The 19791-nt window shown below is 39.4% G+C and overlaps 1 protein-coding gene across 2 annotated transcripts; it reads right to left on the bottom strand.

Annotated features, from left to right (window-relative positions):
* Window positions 1–434: 434 nt before the first annotated feature.
* On the bottom strand, window positions 435–19777 carry LOC126643155 (scaffold attachment factor B1-like). 2 transcript variants are annotated; one of them, XM_050321341.1, is made up of 21 exons: window positions 19467–19777; window positions 18048–18135; window positions 17102–17181; window positions 16809–17015; window positions 14469–14531; window positions 13842–13869; window positions 12440–12938; window positions 11965–12011; window positions 9336–9436; window positions 7441–7590; window positions 7269–7345; window positions 6185–6324; window positions 5750–5841; window positions 5263–5369; window positions 4196–4489; window positions 3757–3894; window positions 3213–3255; window positions 1838–1959; window positions 1242–1354; window positions 1072–1123; window positions 435–792 (listed from the first exon to the last, which is right to left on the bottom strand). In XM_050321341.1, exons 1-21 carry the CDS (start codon window positions 19653–19655, stop codon window positions 663–665), a joined length of 2760 nt encoding a protein of 919 aa, XP_050177298.1. In that variant the 5' UTR covers window positions 19656–19777; the 3' UTR covers window positions 435–662. The 2 variants fall into 2 exon arrangements, with proteins under 2 accessions (XP_050177298.1, XP_050177299.1); XM_050321342.1 differs by having other exon boundaries at window positions 17102–17166.
* Window positions 19778–19791: the final 14 nt, after the last annotated feature.

Genomic DNA, 19791 nt, shown 5'->3' with positions numbered 1-19791 from the left:
TCCAGATGGAAGCTACAAACTTAGTAAACATGGGAGTTCTCTGTTGTGCAGGTGCCAGATGCTTCACCTCATTCTAGAACCTTGATAACCTCTGTCTATACCCCATTGCTTCCTTAACTTCCCAATGTCAACTGTCTTTGAAGCAGCACAGCTTTTCTTGCAGGAGTTTTTGTCATAGTTACCTATGTACACACCCCAGAAAATAATGGTCCTAAGATACTTGTGCAGATTCTCTTCTGGTGGCTAGTAGGCTAGTTAATTTTGCCAGGTCTAAGTTAACACAGTATTTCAGTGTATTTCTGGGAGTTATGTGCAACTGAAAGTGCAAAAGGACAGCTGTAAGGCATTTTGACACTTCATCTTTGAAACAAAGTTACATGGTTTAACATACAGCTAAATAAATTAGTTTTACAGGGACTGCTGAAACAAAGCAATTAACTGTAAACTGGCGTTTATTTATGCAAAATGGAATGCTTCATTAACAAACATTTTAAATGGGATATGAACACCACCTTACAAAACAAATGAATTCACATTGGATTGAGTGACATAATATGGCAGCAGCTTAAAAAAAATTACAGTAGCCCATAAGTTACAATTAATGGTAACCCCGGGTAACAGATTTGTTTCACTTGCCACCTTGCATTAAAAATTAAACACAATCAGTAGCGACGGTTGAAACGAGGATCATTCGGTCTGTTTGCTCTCTCCTGGCCAGCAAATCCTTCTCCTTGCATTCCTCCTCCATGCATGATCTGACTTTGATTGCCACCTTGCATGAAACTGCCACGCCTAGAAAGTGATTGAGACATTTTAATGTTCTCTTGTGACTCTGTTGCTAGTCAGATCAGATTGCTAGTATGGGTGTTCCTCTACAGTTTTTTGTCTGATTTTTCACTCTTCCATTAGATGCACTACATGAAACCTATGGGAATATTTTATTATTCCTTGACATTTAAGTAATGAATTAAAAAGCCAATACTCCCATACAGTGTTTCTTTGGCCAGTTTCTATTTAGAAGAAATGTCCTTTAAAAGGAAAACAAACATTCTCTCCTTTCGAAGTTCTTACCCTGACATGCCTCCACGATGCATCACATGGCCGGGTCTCCCTCTACCTCCACCTAAAAAAATTCAAATGCTTCCTTTATATCTACAGTAATAGTTTTACTTCAGTAATAATGCCTGTAATTCTTCTTCTTTACATAGCACAACTAATGAATTGTTGTGCAAGAACCATACCTTGCCATCTCTCATGATCCCGTCCTATCATTCCTCCATCCACACTGCTCTGCCAGGAACGATCTTGATGTCCTTCAAACTTTCGACTGTGATCTCCCCAGTCACGTCCATCCCTGTGAAGGTATGAAATTCGTATCTTCTCACATTAGTCTGAGTACACAAAATAGATTCAAGTATAGAAACTAAGTCACAAACCTACTCAAATACTTTACCAAGGTGCATGCAATCTTATACTGCTATCTGTTAAGTCAAATCTCAGTAGAATCCTTCTGCTCAAACCAAGTAAGATGACAGATATGAAAAAAGGTATCAGGGAAGAACCACTATCCTGATAATAGCAAGCTTTGATAGAAATGTTAGTTAAAATCAATTGAAAGCATGAAGACTTAAAGATGTGTGGTTATCAAAAAAAAATTCATGCCAAGATGCATGTTTTGATGGACAAGGCAAACTGAATGAGCTACTCGCAGTCCATCCAACACACTTGGAGTTAATGTTGGAAAAAAAGAACTGTACTTCCAAAAAGTCCTACTTCCACATATGGAAATATTCCTTTGATGCACAAGAAAATGTAGTTTTTAGTTACGTGTACTAACCGTGACTGTGGGGGTATCCCTCTACTTTCACTCATTCTTCTGTCAGATCCGTAGCTACCCCAACTTTCTCGAGAGTCTCGTGAGTGACGGTCTGGTCCTCCATGGCGCTCATCTGGGTAATGCTAAAAGGCAAGGAACGCTTACAGGACTGCACAAAACAGACTTAATTGCTTAAAGCTGCTCAGCTGTAATTACTCAATCTCAGAATCATTTAGGATGGAAGGGACCTCCTGAGATCATCTAGTCCAACCCTTCCTGCTCAAGCAGAATCAGCCAGGGCATGCTGCCTAGAAGATTCTTCCCCTGGGTTTTAAGTTTCCTCACAGCTAGAGCCAAATTCTCCGTGTTCCAGCATTTGACCACCTTCACAGATAAAGGTGATTTGTATTGTCTTTAGATGGAATTTCACGTGTTTAAGTTTGTGCTCATTGACTCTTCTCTTGTTGGTGGGCACCACTGAGCAGCACCTAGCTACATCCTTTCAATATCCTCTCTCTTATGAGGTATTAATGCCCATTGATCAGCCTTCTCTTCTCCTTGCTCAACAGTCCCAGCTCTCCTCATACAGAAGATTCTCTAGGCCCTACTGCACTTACTCCAATAAGCTTCTTGTACCAAGGAGCCCAGCACTAGGCACAGAACACCAGACAGGTGCTGAGTAAAAAGGCCTTGACCTTCTAGCAATACTTTTCCTAATTGCTTCCCTGGATGCTACTGGCTTTCTTTGCCAGGAGGGTGCAATGCTGACTCATTATCAGCATCCTCTCCACCACAGCACCAAGGTCCTTCTCTGCAGAACTGCTTTTGGTCTGGTTGGTCCCAAGCATGTATCGCTGCACAAGGTTATTCCTCCCCAAAAGCAGGACTTTTCGCATTTCCTGTTGTTGAACCTAATGATATTGCCCTCTGCCCAACTCTCCAGACTATCCAGGTCCCTCCAAATCTCACAGTTTAACCATCAGTAACGGGCACTTGAGCATTCCCTGACTCTTTATCTCTCACTGCTTGAATGTGCCCTGAAGGTCTTTCTCCCAGCCCTCAGAAAGTGTAAACATCTCTACTAATTTTGCTGTTATTTCCACATAACCTTATAGAGGTGTACTTTGCTCCTCTGCCTCTTCTACGCCATCTTTTGGAATGCTCTATTTTGAAACAATTCACTTGTTTTGATTTCTATCAGAATAACTATATCTTTTATAATAAGTCTTTGAATTGAATTTCATCTCATTGAAGTAAACAAGATACTCTGATTCCTGATATGTATTTTGGGAGATATCATGTAATTCTCAACTACTGAAATTTAATCTGACACACACTATAAAAAAACAGGTTATAAGATGTTAAGATGTTTCTGTAGCTCTATAAAGCAACTCACTTGTCCATCCCGATCTCCCATAATTGTCCTTGATCCATCTCTCCTACAAGCAGACAATTAGAATCAGATTGTGGTAGTAAAACATACGGCAGTTTATAAAAATCCATCTATCTATAAACACAGATGAAAAATCTTGCTTCCTCATAGTGCCAACATCTACAAAAGACACAAACAGCTGGAATATATGGAAACCAAGGCACATTTTGGATTCCTGGAAAACCAATTAGTCCTGAGGTATAAACCAGAATATTCTTGTTAAAATGCTAGGTGCCTTCAAATTATTTAGAAATTTTTCAGAATCCTACAAGTATGTGAAACAGCATTGTAAAAAAACTCTGAACAAGCCTGCCAGAAGCTTCAACTCATGGTACAATAGAGATCTCTTCATGGTTATAGATGAAAAGGTCCATAGCCACTAAACTACACTTGAAAAATAAAGTGCAAACCATGCACACAGTAAAGGCAGCAAAACGTGACATTAAATAGTTTTTGTCTTTCAATTTCAGGCAATACTGGGAGGTATTGCTGGAGGTAAGACACCAACCTGTCTATTGAATGCTCTTGGTAACGACCGCGATCTCTGTGATCAAAGTCATGGAAGCGATCCTGGCGACTGAAATCTGAGTGATACCTATCATTCATGGCCATTCGTTTTGCCTCTGGCCAGTACGGATCATCCCTCCTGAGAAAAAAATGTACTCACTTTAGTCCAGATAATGATTTTTAATATTGTTCCTCCTTCCAAACTAAAGTGCAAACTAGTGCAAACTAAAAGAAGGGTAATTAAGTTCAAAATGGAGTTGAAAAAAATTAAGAGAGGACAGACTGACTAGGGCTCTTAAACACAGTCAGCTCAACGCAATCAACAACTGCTGACTGATGGAAGCTGAGAGCGTAAGTATGGCTTTTTATAGCCCAGGCCGATGAGACAGAACCTGGTAGCAAAGTCTTCCACTTGCATAATCTGTATTTGCTGGCTTTACCTGCCATCTATGTCATATGGTCTCCTCATTGCAGAGCGGCGTTCCTGTTCATAGCGCAGTTGCTCGTGCTGGCGCCGCAACTCTTCTCTTTCTCGCTGAATGCGGTCTTGTTCTCTTCTCCTTTCATGCTCTATGTGCATTCGTTCTCTTTCCAGTCTTTCCCTTTCCATCCGTTCTCGTTCAAGACGCTGCCTTTCAATTTCCAGTCTCTCACGAGCAATCTCAAGCCTCTCCCTTTCTTCTCGTTCACGGATAGTCTGTAGGTGCTGCTGTCTCTCCCGACGCTCACGTGTGCTATTTTAACAGAAACAAAAGGTTACGGATGTAATACTTCAACAAAGGAAGTTAAAAAGAAAAAGAGAGAGAAAGAAGTGTTAAAAATTAATAGCACAGTGACTGTTCAGCTCCTTGAAATTATACCTGGGAAGGGTGTAGGAGGGAGGGCATGGAGGGAAGACACTCAGCATACACAGGAATTACTTGTTTTAAGAGACTGATCATATTACTCCCACAAAACCCACCTGTGGGGGCAAATAATTCTATATGGTCAGGGGAATTTGAATCCAAATGCCCATAGCTCATTTCTTATACTGAAATAAAGTATCTGTGAAGAATATTTTATTTTTGCCAAGAAAGCCAGAATGGTATGCTGGATAATGACTTCACTCAAGCTCAGAAATCTAACTATGAGAGACAAACTTCTTCCTCTCCATTAAAAACGACAAAAGCATTTTCCTCCTGGCTAATTCAAGTACTTTTAGGTGAGGAATCAAAGTTTTGTAATGTGTGGAAAACATGGAATTCAAGTCACAGTTTTAGCAAGGAATTTGAAGGATGGCCATTATCACCCTTATCCTGTATTAAACATCATGAAAACAAAAATAAAATCCCACCCAAAATAAATACCTGAATTAAGTTCAATAGATATGTGACCCAGAAACATTTAACAAGTTACAAGTGAAAAAAAACCCTGAAATCCTCTTATCTCTTAGTCATTTTAATCAAAATGAAAATAAAACATGCGTTATAGGGTAAAAAATGTCAAACAATTTAGTAGTTGCTCTTACCGGCGCTGCTCTGCCTCCCTCATTTTTCGCTGTGCTTTAATTTTGTCAAATGGCACAATGCCTTGTCTCTCTCTGCTCTCTGATTTGCGATCCTGGCTCTTAATGCTCTGTATTTAATATTGAAGTAGAGAAACTTAATTTATTAAAGGACAACTATTACAAACAATACTCTAAGCTCTGTTTCCATTTGTACATATCATATCTGAAAGCTTGGTCCCTGCGTTTCTCAAAAAAGCTGTTATTTTTTTAACATTACAGACACGCTATGTATTAACACAGCAATACCTTCCCACATTTGTTTCGCAGGATTTGACTGCTGAATATAGTATCAGCCAAGCAAAAGGTATTTTACTAATTAAGATGTAAATCCATGTTAAAGAAACTCTAATTGGACAAACTGGCAAGACAAGTGTGGGTTACATGTAGCCTAGCAGGATTCAGTATTTGTTTCTAAGGAAAATGTTTCCCACACAGAAACATTACTCACTCTGTCTTTTGATGTAGTTGATGTTTTCACACTAATAACAGGTTCTCCTTTGGATTTATCCATTACTACTGTTCTCTCTGTTCCTTTACTTCCTAAATAAATCAGAGGTGGAAAAAACCAATCAAACTACACAACCTACACCAAACTCATTGCTGTGCTAGAAGTTATGTTCTCTAAAATGTGAAAATGGACATTTAACCCTCTCTTCAAAACTAATTATTTCACTACACCTACTCCAAGTGCTTCTTTCAAGGATGACAAACTGTCAGACGTCTCCCTCCTCAAAACACCCTCCCCCTTGTACACTCTGGATTTCCAACTAAGAATCAAAACCAATCCTAGAACATTGGCAGTTCTTTGGAAAGAACTACCTAAAATTAAATATTCATACATCAAAATATATTTTACTCTATGAAACAAGAATAGCCAAATTACCTGACTTAATAGTTTTTGGTTGATCTGATGAACCAGACTTCTGTTCATCTTTATCTTTTTTTTCCTTTTCATCTTTGTCTTCTATCTTTTTAGGATCATCTTTTTGGTCAGATTTTTCGTCCCTTTTACCACTGCCAGGTCTATAGATAGATATAGATTAGATATTAGATATAGATTAGACTAACACAGACTAAGAGAAAAGGAAATTTAAGCAGAATGCTAGCAACACACTAAAAAGGTAGAATTCTGATGTGATAACAGTCATAATTAGATTTCCGAATGTTTCCTTCCACAACATCCAATACCAGAAAACAAGACATCCAGACCATCCTGTGCAGTTGTCAGAACACTTGATTCAGGCTTCTCAACTGGAAGAATGAGGAAAAAAATCACACTATGATAAACTTAATACCCACAAAGTTTCTTAGACAACGTGACAATTAAAGAAGTGCCAATGTGAACTGTTTTTGTCAGGCAACTAGGTGAAATAAAAGCAAAAAGTTCTCAGCAAATAGCATTTAACAGAAATTATGCCTCAAGAAGACAACTGAAGCAAAGGTCTTAAGTGTCTTATTCACTCTCCTAGTGTCTTATTCAGCTACTTTCAGTAATGCCAGAGAGAAAAAGCATAGTGCTGAAGAGGAACACGTTCTGGAAACAGGATCTTGGACAACTCTCTTTTAACTGTTTGTGACCACCATCACTGGAGGAGACCCTATTCCAACGAGAGACAAAAAGTAATGAAGAAACAGTGACATACAGATCAAACCCTCAAATGGTCTTTCCTATAGATTTAAGACATGAAAGCACCACAGTTGTTACTAAAACCCAAATACAGCTAAATTAAAAGGTATGCTTGAAACCTTAAAGCACATAACAGAGACATGTTAAACTAGGCACTGAACATCAACAGAAGTTTATCTGTTGATAAGAAGTAGAAAAAAATTAAAAAATGCACGTACTCCTCTTTTTGAATGTTTGCCACAGAAAATTTTTACTCTTACTGTAACTTGGTTTTCCCTGACATCAACATAGACTGAAGAACAGCAAAACACCTTCGGACAGAGAATTTTTAGAACAGTACCTCTCACTGACTGTTTCTCTCTTTGCTTCATTCTCTTTTTTTTCACTTGTCTTCTTCCCAGCAGGTTCATTTTTTGCCTGAAATTTATTTTGCACATGATCAGCTGAGAATGTGGTCTCGATCATTTGTACAATCTGATGGGAACTTGGTATCTTTGAGGATAAGTACTCACTTTTTCTACAGAAATTATTTTCCCATGTAACTCTGTTTTGTGGAGATGGGTGATACATTTGGTTGCTTCCTCGGCAGTAGACATTGTAACAAAGCCATAGCAGCGAGCACCAGGACTGCGAGCATTGGTGACCACTTTTGCACCCACCACCTTTCCAAAATAAAGATGTGTTACACTCACTGTAACGAGCAAGAACTGCAAACTCCACTTTCTACCCTTTTTAATTCCTGCCCATTATCATTCAGGAAACTTCTGCTGTTAAGAGATTAACAAACACAAACGAGTGTTGCAACGATGCTTCTGTTGTCAGTGGAACACTACAAAAGTTGCATCAACAGATGGGAGCCAAAGACTGAATTCTTTTCTGGAGAAAGACCACAAGGGGACAACAAGAAAAAAAAAAAAAAAAAAGGCGCCTAACTTTACATAAACACCACCACTTTGTTCAAGTATAAAAGATTAAAAAACAATAGAAGTTTTTAAGCCGATTTCCACATACATGCTAATGCTAGCTCAACTCCTAAATCCCATCTTCCCTCAAAAAAATGCTTACATGTCAGCATGTAGGCAGACCAAGCATGTTATCTGCTATCTTCTTTAAGAAACAGGAGGTTTCCTCAAAAAGTAGAGCTTGAAAAAGTCCACATAAATGGTGTTTACTTATGCTCATATATCCAATACAGCTCACTTTGCATTACAGAAATCAACCATATTTCACAGAAGTGTCGTATTTTAAAGTACACCTGAATGAAGAACCTACTTCCAAGCATTTGATTTATTGCACATGTACATTTACTTCTAGAAAGCTTTGCCTCTGCTAATACCCTAAAGAAAATAATTGTCATTTTATTTAAATGACTAAATGTTACTATGGCATCTATCTAGAGGCAAATACTAGGTTTGCTGTCGCTTAGATTTTAGTTAGTTACATTTAAAATTTGGTGGCACATCTCTATGATCAATGTTCTAGGTTACCAGAGGGAATTCTAAGCAAATAAATGGAAGGAAAGCATTGCATTTTTATTGTTATGAGAAGGATTAAAAGGGTTTTACTAGTCTCGTGACCTGCAGAAAAACTCAAAGCTTTGCTACACTTAATCCATTTTTGTACCTATTTGTAAGGTCATATTTAAGTTCCAGAGTATTTTCACTGGTAAAACATTCAATGGCAGATTGCTTGCACATACAGTTTTCTTTTACTACAGTCTCCTGATAGTAAAAACTTTTAGATCTTTTAAACAGGCTTCGAAGGTCTTACAAGAATCCTTACTGTTGTCTTTGATTTAAGTCTTCTATTAAACTAGCTCTTTCACTTTTCCAACTGACAGGAAGATTTAACTTGCCATTTTGTCTGTCATTAATAACAGCAGGACCTCCCTTGCCAACGAAATAAAACAACACCTCCTGATATCCCAAGCTATCCAAACAAGTGCTTTTTAAAGCAACTGCCAACCCTACATAAAAATAAAACTTCAGATACCAGGGCAATTCTTAAGATATTCCCAAATAATTGTGTTTCAACACTTACTGCATATTTTACCAAGTCCTAAGGGAGTCTTTTACAAGCATTAAATTCACCACTGACCGTGAATTTTCAATGGGTAAAGATACTATACTACTGCACAGGAGGCAAAAGTATGTTTAAACAGTTATTGACTGTTTCAAATAAAGGACTGCAAATTGAATTTCATGGTTTTTTTGGAAGAAAGCAACCGAATAAAAAACCCTCAGTCACTCAGTGTGTACTTCCAAAATTTTTAACTTGATATCCCACAATATTTTTGATAATTGGATTCCTTTCACCGGTACTTTCAGTGACAGGAGCTTAAGAAGTCTCATTAAGAGTTTCAAGCAAAAAAAACCCAACAACAAACCAAACAAAAATAATCCCTTACCTTTCCATACTTGCTAAACAGATTCTTCAAATCTGTAGCCCTGGTAGTGGAAGCCAGTCCACTCACCCAGAAGTTTCTACCAGAACCGCTAGCAGTGCGACCTAATTAGGAAAACAAAAACCAGAACATACCCCAAATCCTAATTAACAACTACTTCTGAATTAAAAAGGAGCAGTATCACAAATTTTTAATTTTTTAATATCACAGAGCAAGTGAAATGCAACGTGTAACATTCTCCTCCCATGATTTGCATTCCTGAAAGCAAGTAGCATTACAAGTCCCAAAACTTGGATGGAACTACAAGTGTTGATACAGAAGTACGTTATATCATTCGTCAAGAAAGCAACTCGACCAGGGCACCACTGAAGTAATTGAGGCATTTCAAAATGTACCTGGATCAACAGTAACTTTCCACTAACTAGAAAAGACAGAAGATCTGCAAGAATTATTAGCAATCATTTATGCTCATGTCTTGCCCTCCTTATCTTCTGAACTCCAAAGGAACGATGATGAGATGCAGAATAACTATACCTCTCAAGGAAAGACATTCACCATTAAAAAACCAAGAAAACTGCTCTCCTATTTCTGCCCACACATATCCCACAGTTCAAATACGAAGTCTGACTTTATTAACAGGAGTTTGAAAAGACCTAGCTTGTTTTAACCATGCAAGAACTATAGGACACCCATCCAATTTTGCATCTGAACTAGAAAGAGGAATATTAATTACTTATGAACTTGTAGAGTCTGAAAACCCAACGTTTAGTGATTAAAAAGTGTTTGACCTGTACTCAAAGTTTTAGTGTTCGCACTTCAGCATAAAGCACTTAGGTAAGGATACTGTTTCCAGTCTCCTTTGAAGTGTCTTTATTGTCCTTTTATCAATCTTGGCAGTGTTCAGTTCCAAGGCTTCAATGAATGGAGGGAAGCAGGTTTCACTCCAGCTATCTGCTTCCATATGCCTTATTATTTTTTGGTGATATATGGAATTCCACAGAATTGCTTTTATTGAGGGAAGGTATTTTTTCCAGAACCTTTCCAAAATGCTATTTAATTTATGTCTTTCCATCTTTTACTTCCTGATAACTTCTGTTATTGTCACAAGCATGAGCTTAGCACTGAGATCACAGTTGTTAATATTTATACAAGTTTCCTAGGGAAGGATGCAATCATTTGCATCAATATCTTAAAAAAAAAAAACCACAAAAAAACCCACAACAAACAAAAAAGAGGTCTTTTGTATAAAAGAGAACAGATATATACCTGCCCTCATCTATCTCAAGAAGTGCCTGGACTAAGGTATATCATGCATGCAAACACATGGGAGGTACACTGTCTTGGTGTTTTAAAGAGCTGAGCCATAGGCTTTCATGATTCTACTCCACATCACTTCTATGATTTCAAAATGACTACCTGCAGTTACACTGGCACCAGAATCCTGGCTCAATCATTTTGCTCTATATGTAGAGAATGTCACATAGTCAAGTAGCTGCCTCTCCCCACTGCTGTTTACTAATTCAGAAAATGATTAAACCCAATGTTACAGAACACACCACATCCTTTGAAGAAAGGTATGCAGGACCAAGGTGGTTATCAGACACTCAGGTTTTGGCTGTTTTGAATGCAAAGTTAAAGAAGAGTTTTCTCAGTCCAAAAAAAAATTATACCTAAGTTCTCAGGTAAGCAACAGCATGCACAAAACACTTTATAAATATTCTGAAATAAGAGAACACAAGACTACAGACTTTAGGGTGAGAAGATGCTAATGAAGCTCACGGTGAGGTCCAAGTAGCTTGCACAAATAGGTATAACCCCAGATCCTGGAAAAATCAGCTGATGCTGAGTTGAGTCTGTGTTGTAAAACCCAACTAAACCCAAACAAATTCTTCCTGTCCAATCAGTAGACAGACCTCATAATGAGTTTTTTGTTCATTATTAAAAGTGTTGAACTACCTGCCTGCAGTGTGTAAAAATTATGTTGACAGTCAGTTGTAAATTTTCTGCCCTGGTCAGGTAGAAGAGAACAGAAAGGTGGGGTGAGCTGCAAAGACTCAGATGCCTGATGTATTAAAAGGAAGAAGCAAAAGGAGAAGAAGGAGAAGACATATGACTGCTGATCAAGAAATTTTTTTCTTGCTTATGATGCGCATTTGCACCACAAATAGGTTTTGCATGGACAAAGATTTAATAAAATCAAATTTGAAGAAAACATGAAGCTGTAAGTTTTTGTGCCATTCTAGTATGTGAATACTAGATCCTCCAAATTACTTCAGCAAAACAGAAGACAGTATAAAGAATCATAAGTGTATAGTAAAGCAAAAACAATTGCAAAAGGTTCTTGACTCACTAACAGCTGTTAGTAAGCACCTTCAGTGCCATAAAAGACATATTTGCCATGTACTAATGTATATCTTTAAAAATCAAGTTACAAACAAAACAGTGCAATGCAAACATTCTTAAAAAATGCATAAAAGGAAAATAATTATTTTTGTATGAATAAAGAAAATCCAGAAAGAGGTGAATTTATACTATTTAACAACAGCAGACTGCTATGCTTTTCCTGCTGAAATACCGCATCCAGTACTTATCCAAGCAACCATTAAAGTTCTATTTTTGAAAACAAACATACCTTTCTCATCTTTTGAGGTTATCTTTGCATCTCTGTCCTCAACAGGGCTAGAGACAAAACACCACATTATTAAAGTCAGAAACAAAAGTGACTTAATATAAATTATGAAAAAAGCTAAAATTAAATACCTACCAGAAAATATGTTGCAAATGAAAACACACCTCTGTATACTTAAGAAATCTGACAGGAAATAACGAAGTCAGATTCTTAAACAGACTTACACTAAGATGATGATTACAAATAAGAGTAATTTGGGAGAACAACCTTTGAAGGTTGAGGCAGGAAAGAAATCAAACCCACTGTGTTTAAAAAAAAAATTAAAAATATCTGCACATGAAGAAATAAAACACACTCTTTAGGAACAGGCTACAATTTCATCAGTCTCGGTGGCCAATTGAAGGAAACAGCTTATTCGCATCACTTAACGACCAATGATAAAAGATAGCATCTGGTCTATAACGGAGAAAAAACAAACCTCTTTTTCTGATCACCGCCCTCACTGGCTGAGGACTCTTTAGTAGCAGGGGATTCCTCAGAATTAGCTTTGTCTTCTGTTCTCTTGGCATCTTCTTTGCTATCTTTGGCTTCGGGACCTGCGCCTTTTGCCGCTGTTTCCCCACTAGAGGCTTCCAGGCCTTGGGAGCGTTTGCTACTCTGATCGCTTAGGGTTTCTACTACTAAAGATTCAGAGTCCGGCTTCTCTTCCTCTAGTGTCTGTTCACATGTCTCCCCTTTTGCTACAACTAAACGCTTTGCTTCCTTCCTTGCCATAGCTTGTGCCGATTTGCTGTCCAAATCTAAAGCATCTTCCTCCAACTGAGCGGCAGCAAGAGCGTCCTCTTCCTCCGCCAGCCTCTTGCCTGGCACCACGATACTTGCTTCCTGTGCATGTGGCCGCTCCACTTCGGAAGTTTCTTCGTTAAGTACTTCAGATTTACAAGTTTCCCCCAAAATGTCGAGTATTTTCTCATTTTCTACGGATTTAACAGGAATAGAATGGCACAAGATTTAATCACCAGGGAAATACAGCAATCACAAATGTGGAACTGGCATGGCTGCCACACTAACACCAAGAGAACTTCTAAGCTACACAGAGATTGGAAAACCCTAGTGTACACAGTGTTAAAAGTACTACGCTAACTGCTTTCTGACAAACTACCAAATCAGCCCTCAAACGATAACAGGGAAGAAAAATGCCCCCACAGATTTAACAAAAAACTTCTGGCTCATCCTCCACATTCTTCATGAAATCGTTCAGCTCTGTTTCTTCTCTAGTTAGCTTCCAGAGTCCCAGACGCTTAACTGAACGTATCAAGGCACTGAGAGTTCAATTTTTAAATTTCTGTGAAATTCTTTTAGCAGACAGTCCAACATGAGAACTGGGCATCTTCTGATGGTGCATGAGTGTGTTTTGCAGTCCAGAAAGTGAAAAGTATCTGTATGAAATTTCCATGAAGAAACTCTTCTTTCTTCTGTATCCAGTAACTAATCTTTACATTTTAGTGCCCTAGAATATCTTTTTACTGCTTTCACTGCCCTCTACTTAGTAACAGAGTTAAGGTGTATGCAATATCACAAGATCTGTTTACAAGTAGTATATTTAGTTTTTAAACTGTGATTAACTTCTCTAAATCCACTTATGTAGTTTAACAGGTTTTTAAACCATTTCATTTCACTGGAAGTATTTCAAAGATGACAAGCATCACTTCACAGATCTGGGGATATGATTGGGTTTCCAATCTCTATGACCCTGCATGATCTGGATTGTCCATCATAAAGATAATGAAAATTAGGGGTTTTTGCTTGTTTTTTTTAATAGTTAATGGTTTAAAAAGTATTAGTCGAAAAGACAGGAATATGTTTTTCTTTAACAGTACCTGGCTCCAAGTGTAGCTTCTCCATTTTCTGTTTGGGAAAAAAAAAACAATACAGAATGAGGATTTTATAAAATGTATTTTCTAAAAGAGAATAACAGAAACTCCCTGCCCAATCAGAAGATTGAAAACTACACAAATTCACCTACTACATCTAGCTCTTTTTTTCACCATCCGCTGGAACTGAGTATTTTATATGAGTAATTTTACTGGCACATGAAAACTGAATCAAAATATCAGCCACAACTGCATTCTCACAACTAACTTTGAATTTTAAAGAGACCAATAAAGTATCCTTATGTACTACCACACCAACTACAGAGAAAAAACAATCCCAGCTGCTATATTATACAATCAGCGGGAAAAAGAAAAAATCAACAGTACAAGATCATTTTTTTTTCCCATGAAAGTGAAGGAAGTCTTGAGAGCTGACTGGAAAATAGGAAGAATCCACAGGGCATTCTCATTTCAGAGACTATATGCTGGGCAAGATCATGTATGTTTTGGATTCTATTATAATTTCATATCATAGTCACATTTTCTTTTTTTAGTGTGAGAACAGAGTGAATACTAATAATACAACATACTGATAACACAGCAATCTGAAACACAGCTACATTTTTAATTTACCTTCATTTCAATTAAATCAGCAGAGGCGGCTTCTAAATTGTTTTCAATTTCATCATAATCTTCCTAAAAGAGTAAAAAAGAAATTATATAATTTCTTACCAAGAGTAACTTACAGAGAATACACCTGTATTTAATTTTCCCTATCAAGAAAACCAGAAATATTTTTAAGTATTTGACAGGTCTCAATTGCTACTTCAAATTCTGGCCAAGAACGAGCAGCAACATATAAACGTTCTTGATGATTAAATATCTTTCTCTTACTACCTTTCATTTTAGTTTCAACACGATATTGTCTATTTCAAGGTTACTCTTATTTAGAGGAGAAATTTATTTCACATTTCTGTGGTCACTGAATGTGTTTCTCCATTTTCCCACTTCTTAACTTTAGTTTCTAAATAAAAAAACAAGTTACAAATAAGGTTGACTTAGGTTTCTACTTTTACAAAAACAAAACATATCTCCCCAAATCTTCCTTCCTTCCTTAACAGCTGATGGTAACATGCAACCAAAGCTCATTGGTTACATGACTCACAACAACTTTAATCTATGGAACACCACAAAATTGCCTTTCAGGTTAACTGGATGCCTTTGGAATGACTGTGTTCCAAGGTGTCACGTGAAAGGGGAGATTTTCTCAAACCCTTTGTGTTTGCTTGGTCTGTCAATGCCCTGGGAAAGCCAAGACCCCTGTGCCTGACCAGCCTGTCAGTGTCCCATTACAGGGACCCTTCATGGACAGTCTTGATCAGAGGGTGGAACGGAGACACCGTGGCCAGGCTCTGCTGAAATCCTTGCAAGAGGGGGAACTTGGTGGCAGGTGATCAACTGCAGAACAGTTGTCAAACAAGGGAGAAGAACGATTTCTTACTGTATTTCTTGTACCAGCAACTGGGGCAAGATCACAAATGCACACCTCTGTCCCTAAGGTGACCTCAGATGTAATACTGACATTACCCACCTCCAAGGTATGACTACCTCCCTCTGGCCGTGATGTATGACTAGTCACCCAAGTTCCACCTAAATGCAGAAATAGTATAAAAGTAAGCTAAAAATAGGGAAAAGCTAGGGAAGACTCTATTGTAACAGGGTGGGACCTGTCTTCTCTCCCATAGGGATGTCTATCGGGTAAGGTCCTTATTGTGCCACTGAACGATTAACTCAAGCCAGCTTTTGTTAGGAATTAGAGTTTGTTGGTACGTTACTTTTTCTTTGCAGCCAGATGCTACCACCAGCAATCCACAAACCTTAACCTGTCACAATTTTCTATTATATTAACAGTGTTATTCCAGAAACTGTTAAGTGTGAGTCCTTCAAGGGCACTAACAGTTGCTGGCAGCAAGTACCATACTTGACTGAAGAGACCTGGGAGGGGGTCTGTCTCACGCTGTTGGCGTATGACCTGGAACAGGTCTGTCGAACCACCCTCTGATCCAGACTGTCCAGTCAAGGGTCCCCGTAACGGGACACTCACAGACTGCTTGGGCACAAGGGTCTCAGCTGTCCTGGGGCACTGACAGGTCAATCAAACACAAAGGGTGTGAGAAAATCTCCCATTTCACATGACAGGAGGTAAATGATAAAAAGTCAAGACAGATATGCAGGTCTAAAATAATTAAGAAAAAGAACCCTAAGGAGGCAAGGAAGGATAGTATGTTCTGTGAGTGAACAGCCTAAAAGAAAAAAAAACCCACAAGGATCCAAGAAAGATAATATCTGAGCACTGAATGTAACATATACATTACCCTGTTCATTCAATAGAAGGAGACTGTGCTATCTGTAAATGAGTTTGCAAGTTGCCCTCAAAACCAAGTCAAAAGCCTGGCAATGTCAGAACAGGGCAACAAATGAAGTTCTGCTTCTTCTTTTATTAATCTCTATGACAAAGCAGAATGACATAATTCCCTTAAACTTGAGCATTATTTCTGCAGAAAATATTTCCAAATTGCCTGTGAGTTGAAAATATATTTCTCTCCCTCTCCGTATATGTAACTAACTAGATGGCTAGATATATGTATATATAAACTTCAAGACAAATAACATATAAATGGGAAGTGAACATGAAAACTAATACGGTACTTTCAGTTCCAGGTTCTTATCATGTTAAGTAAAGATGATGCTGCAAGGTAATGAAGACAATGACCCATCCACTGGGAATATTTCAAGCCTCTGATCAGTCCAAGAATATTTACCACTTAAAAGAGTATGACATAGGAGCTGTTAACGTCAAATAGAATTCAGAACACGTTTCATGTCCTATATTCCACTGGACTGAAATAACTTGTTCGTGTGCCCATATACTTACTAAGTATCTTCTGAAAAACTACAAAGACCTCTACTCACCTCGTTTTCTGTTAGCTGATCTGGAAGTTCTTTCATTTCTGCTTCAACATTGTCTTTATTATCAGACAGAGAATCGAGAATATTATCAGGACTATAATCTTCTCCGCAGTCCACAGCACTGCCGTTATCTATTTCAGCTTCATCTAATACACTAATATCCATCATGTCAATATCCTGCAAGGTATCCAGACTTGCTTCAATATCCTCCTACAGAAAGAAAAAGGGTAAATGTGTATTTATTGTGGGCTAAATGATGCATATTCTTAGTAACTGCAATCATGATTTCAACTTACCTGCCCATCTCTAGAGTTTTCTTCTAGACCATTGTCTTCAATACCTTCTTCTTCTGGTTTTCTTCCTAAAAACAGTATCGCTGCAGTGAGACGTAGCAATAAATTTCGTAACGTGTTTAATCAGTGGTGAATTATCTAACACGGAGTTTGTTTCAACAAGAAATCATTAAGACACTGATTCAGAAATCTGGGTCTGTCTGGAAACAACCAAGGTCAACTTGCCACTCAAAACATGAGCATGAACTATAAGTAGCATGGTTACATTTCTCTATAGCTGCAGTCTCATTCCACTTCAATACCTAAAAACACAACACTGCCTAGGAAGGTGTTCCATTTAAAAATAACACTTGAAGATCGTTAGGGAGAAAAACTTCTCTTAATTAAACTGATTTAGAATTAGTGTTCACTTTTAAGATTCTAGATGCACACATCACTTTCACCAGCAAACTCATAGTGCTATTCAGACAACTGCTCTTTCTCTATTTTTAGGCCCTTTATCTTGAAAGAAGCATCTTTAACAGCCCGTTTCTCTCCAGAACATATTTTTAAAGAACTGGTTGTGAGCAATTAAAATAAGCCATGTGTAACACGGTACACACAATGTTTGGAAGCAAAGCATATTTAAAACACTGAGCTTTCCACAGGAGCTTATGCTGCAGCTGCTTGCTCTGTACCTGACCCAATTCTACACTCATGGTCGCAAGTACAGAAACATCTGCAATTTACAGTTTCATCTACAGGTTTCAAGACTTGCCAACAAAGTACAGTTGAGGCGTCATATTATCATTTAAACTTCTTATTGCTCACTAATGCAACAAAGTTTTACTGTTTTCCATAACGTAAAAAGCACTTTTTTTGAAAATTAATGAAACAGAACATATCAACTTTGTATGCTAGGTTCTAGCTACATGCAAACAATGGAAATATAAGTGTCCAGACACCATACCTTTGCTAGTTCTTTTTGGAATTCTCTTGTTGGTCAGTTCTGAGGCCACAGGAATTTCATCAGGATCTCCTCCTTCATCCTCAATGGCCTATTGGAGACAGCAGTATGACATCTACTGTATTCTTCGCTGGTGTGCATTTGTACTGGCTTTGGATGAGAAAGTTAATTCTCTTCACAGCAGCTGGTATGAGACTATATTTTGAATTTGTGCTGAGAATAGTGCTGATAAAACGGGGACAGATGTTCTAGTTATTACTGAGCAATGGTTACCCAGTGTCAAGACCTTCTCTGCTTCTCCTGCTGCCCCACCAGCGAAGGGCTGGGGGTACACAAGGAATTGGGAAGGGTCACAGGTAGACAGCCGACTCCAGCTGCCCAAAGGGATATTCCAGACCATATGATATTGTGCTCAGCAATAAAACTGGTGTGGGTGAAAAGCTCCCTAATTAGCAAATAAGTACTTTAACTGTATAAAACTGACAGCGACTGCTACAGGAACTCAGGCACATCTGACAGCAATCTTTTCTTAATGTTCAGGCCTGTTAGAACCCACCAAAGGGTCAGGACCAACTATATTGTTCTGGCCTCGTGAAAGTCTATAAAAATACATTCCAGACAGGCAGAAGATACTGAGCCAGGTGAAGTGTGGTGGTGCCAAGCAATAGGACAAGAAACAATGGGCAGAAACTAATGCACACAAAGTTCCACCTGAGTACGAGGAAAAAATTCTTTCCTGTGCAAGGACTGAACACTGGAACATTCCTAGAGAGGATGTGGAATCTCTTTCACTGGAGATATGCAAGAACCCTCAGGACGCAATCGTGTGCCATGTGCTCTGGGATGGCCCTGCTGAAGCAGGGAGGATGGACCAGACAACCCACCGTGATCCCTTCCAACCTGACCCATTCTGCGAAGTGTGTAGAGAAGCATGAGAAAAGACAGGGGGAAGAATCGCGTATGTGTGTGACCACGTAAATGAGAGAGAAAACCGGGGAAGGTCGCGCGAACCTCAGAGTCAAGGAACGACGGGAAGGCCGGGTCCATCTCGGATTCCGCCAAGTGGAATCTAAGCAGTGCTCCAATGGAGCGGCTGGGGCGCGGGCAAAGCGGCCCACACGATAAAGCAGTGTCACGAAGCAAAGCAGCGGCGGGGCTGCTGCCCTTCCCCGCAAGGGCACGGGCTCCGTAGCGGTGCGAGGAAGTAGACGCACTGGTGCCAAACGACCCCTCTGCGGCTGCCCGGGGCCGGCCCTGGGGCGCAGTGCAGGCAGAGGCCGCAGCCCCGCTCCCCTCAGGGCCGCCGGCGACCACGGCTTCGGCCCCGAGCGCGCACGCGCCAAGCGCGCCGGGGACAAAGGACCCGGATGGCATCTCCCGCCTGCTTCCCCCCTCCCCCTCTTCCGCAGCCTCCCCGCTCACCTTCCTCAGTCGCTCCATGAGAACGCTCTTGTTGCCGCCGCTGTCCAGGTTACGGCGCTTGAGCTCGGCCCGCAGGTCGATGACTCGCAACTCGCTCAGCCGCCGCGTTTCGGGTTCCGAGCCGAAAGCCGCGGCCCCGCCAAGGGATGTGAAATCCCCCAGTCCGGCCGCTGATTGACTCTCCGCCATCAAGGCCCCTTCGATGTTTCGCCTCGAGTCCGAGCGCGCAGGAGAACAAGCCAACCCCGCGACAAACCTTGCGTTTACAGCACAAAATGGTGCGAGCGAGACGCGCCGAGGGGTGGGGGCACAAACCGCGCAGTGC

The sequence above is a fragment of the Myiozetetes cayanensis genome, unplaced genomic scaffold (assembly GCF_022539395.1).
Source record: "Myiozetetes cayanensis isolate MyiCay16 unplaced genomic scaffold, myiCay2020 scf26, whole genome shotgun sequence".
NCBI classification, from domain to species: Eukaryota; Metazoa; Chordata; class Aves; order Passeriformes; family Tyrannidae; genus Myiozetetes; species Myiozetetes cayanensis.
This window is presented reverse-complemented; position numbering and strand designations above follow the sequence as displayed.

Coding starts and splice junctions, on each gene's coding strand:
- LOC126643155 (XM_050321341.1), bottom strand. CDS start 19,655: ATGGCGGAGAGTCAATCAGCGGCCGGACTGGGGGATTTCACATCCCTT. Junction 17,182..18,047: donor TCCAAAAAGAACTAGCAAAG/GTATGGTGTCTG, acceptor GTCTCACTGCAG/CGATACTGTTTTTAGGAAGA. Junction 17,016..17,101: donor AAAACTCTAGAGATGGGCAG/GTAAGTTGAAAT, acceptor TTCTTTCTGTAG/GAGGATATTGAAGCAAGTCT.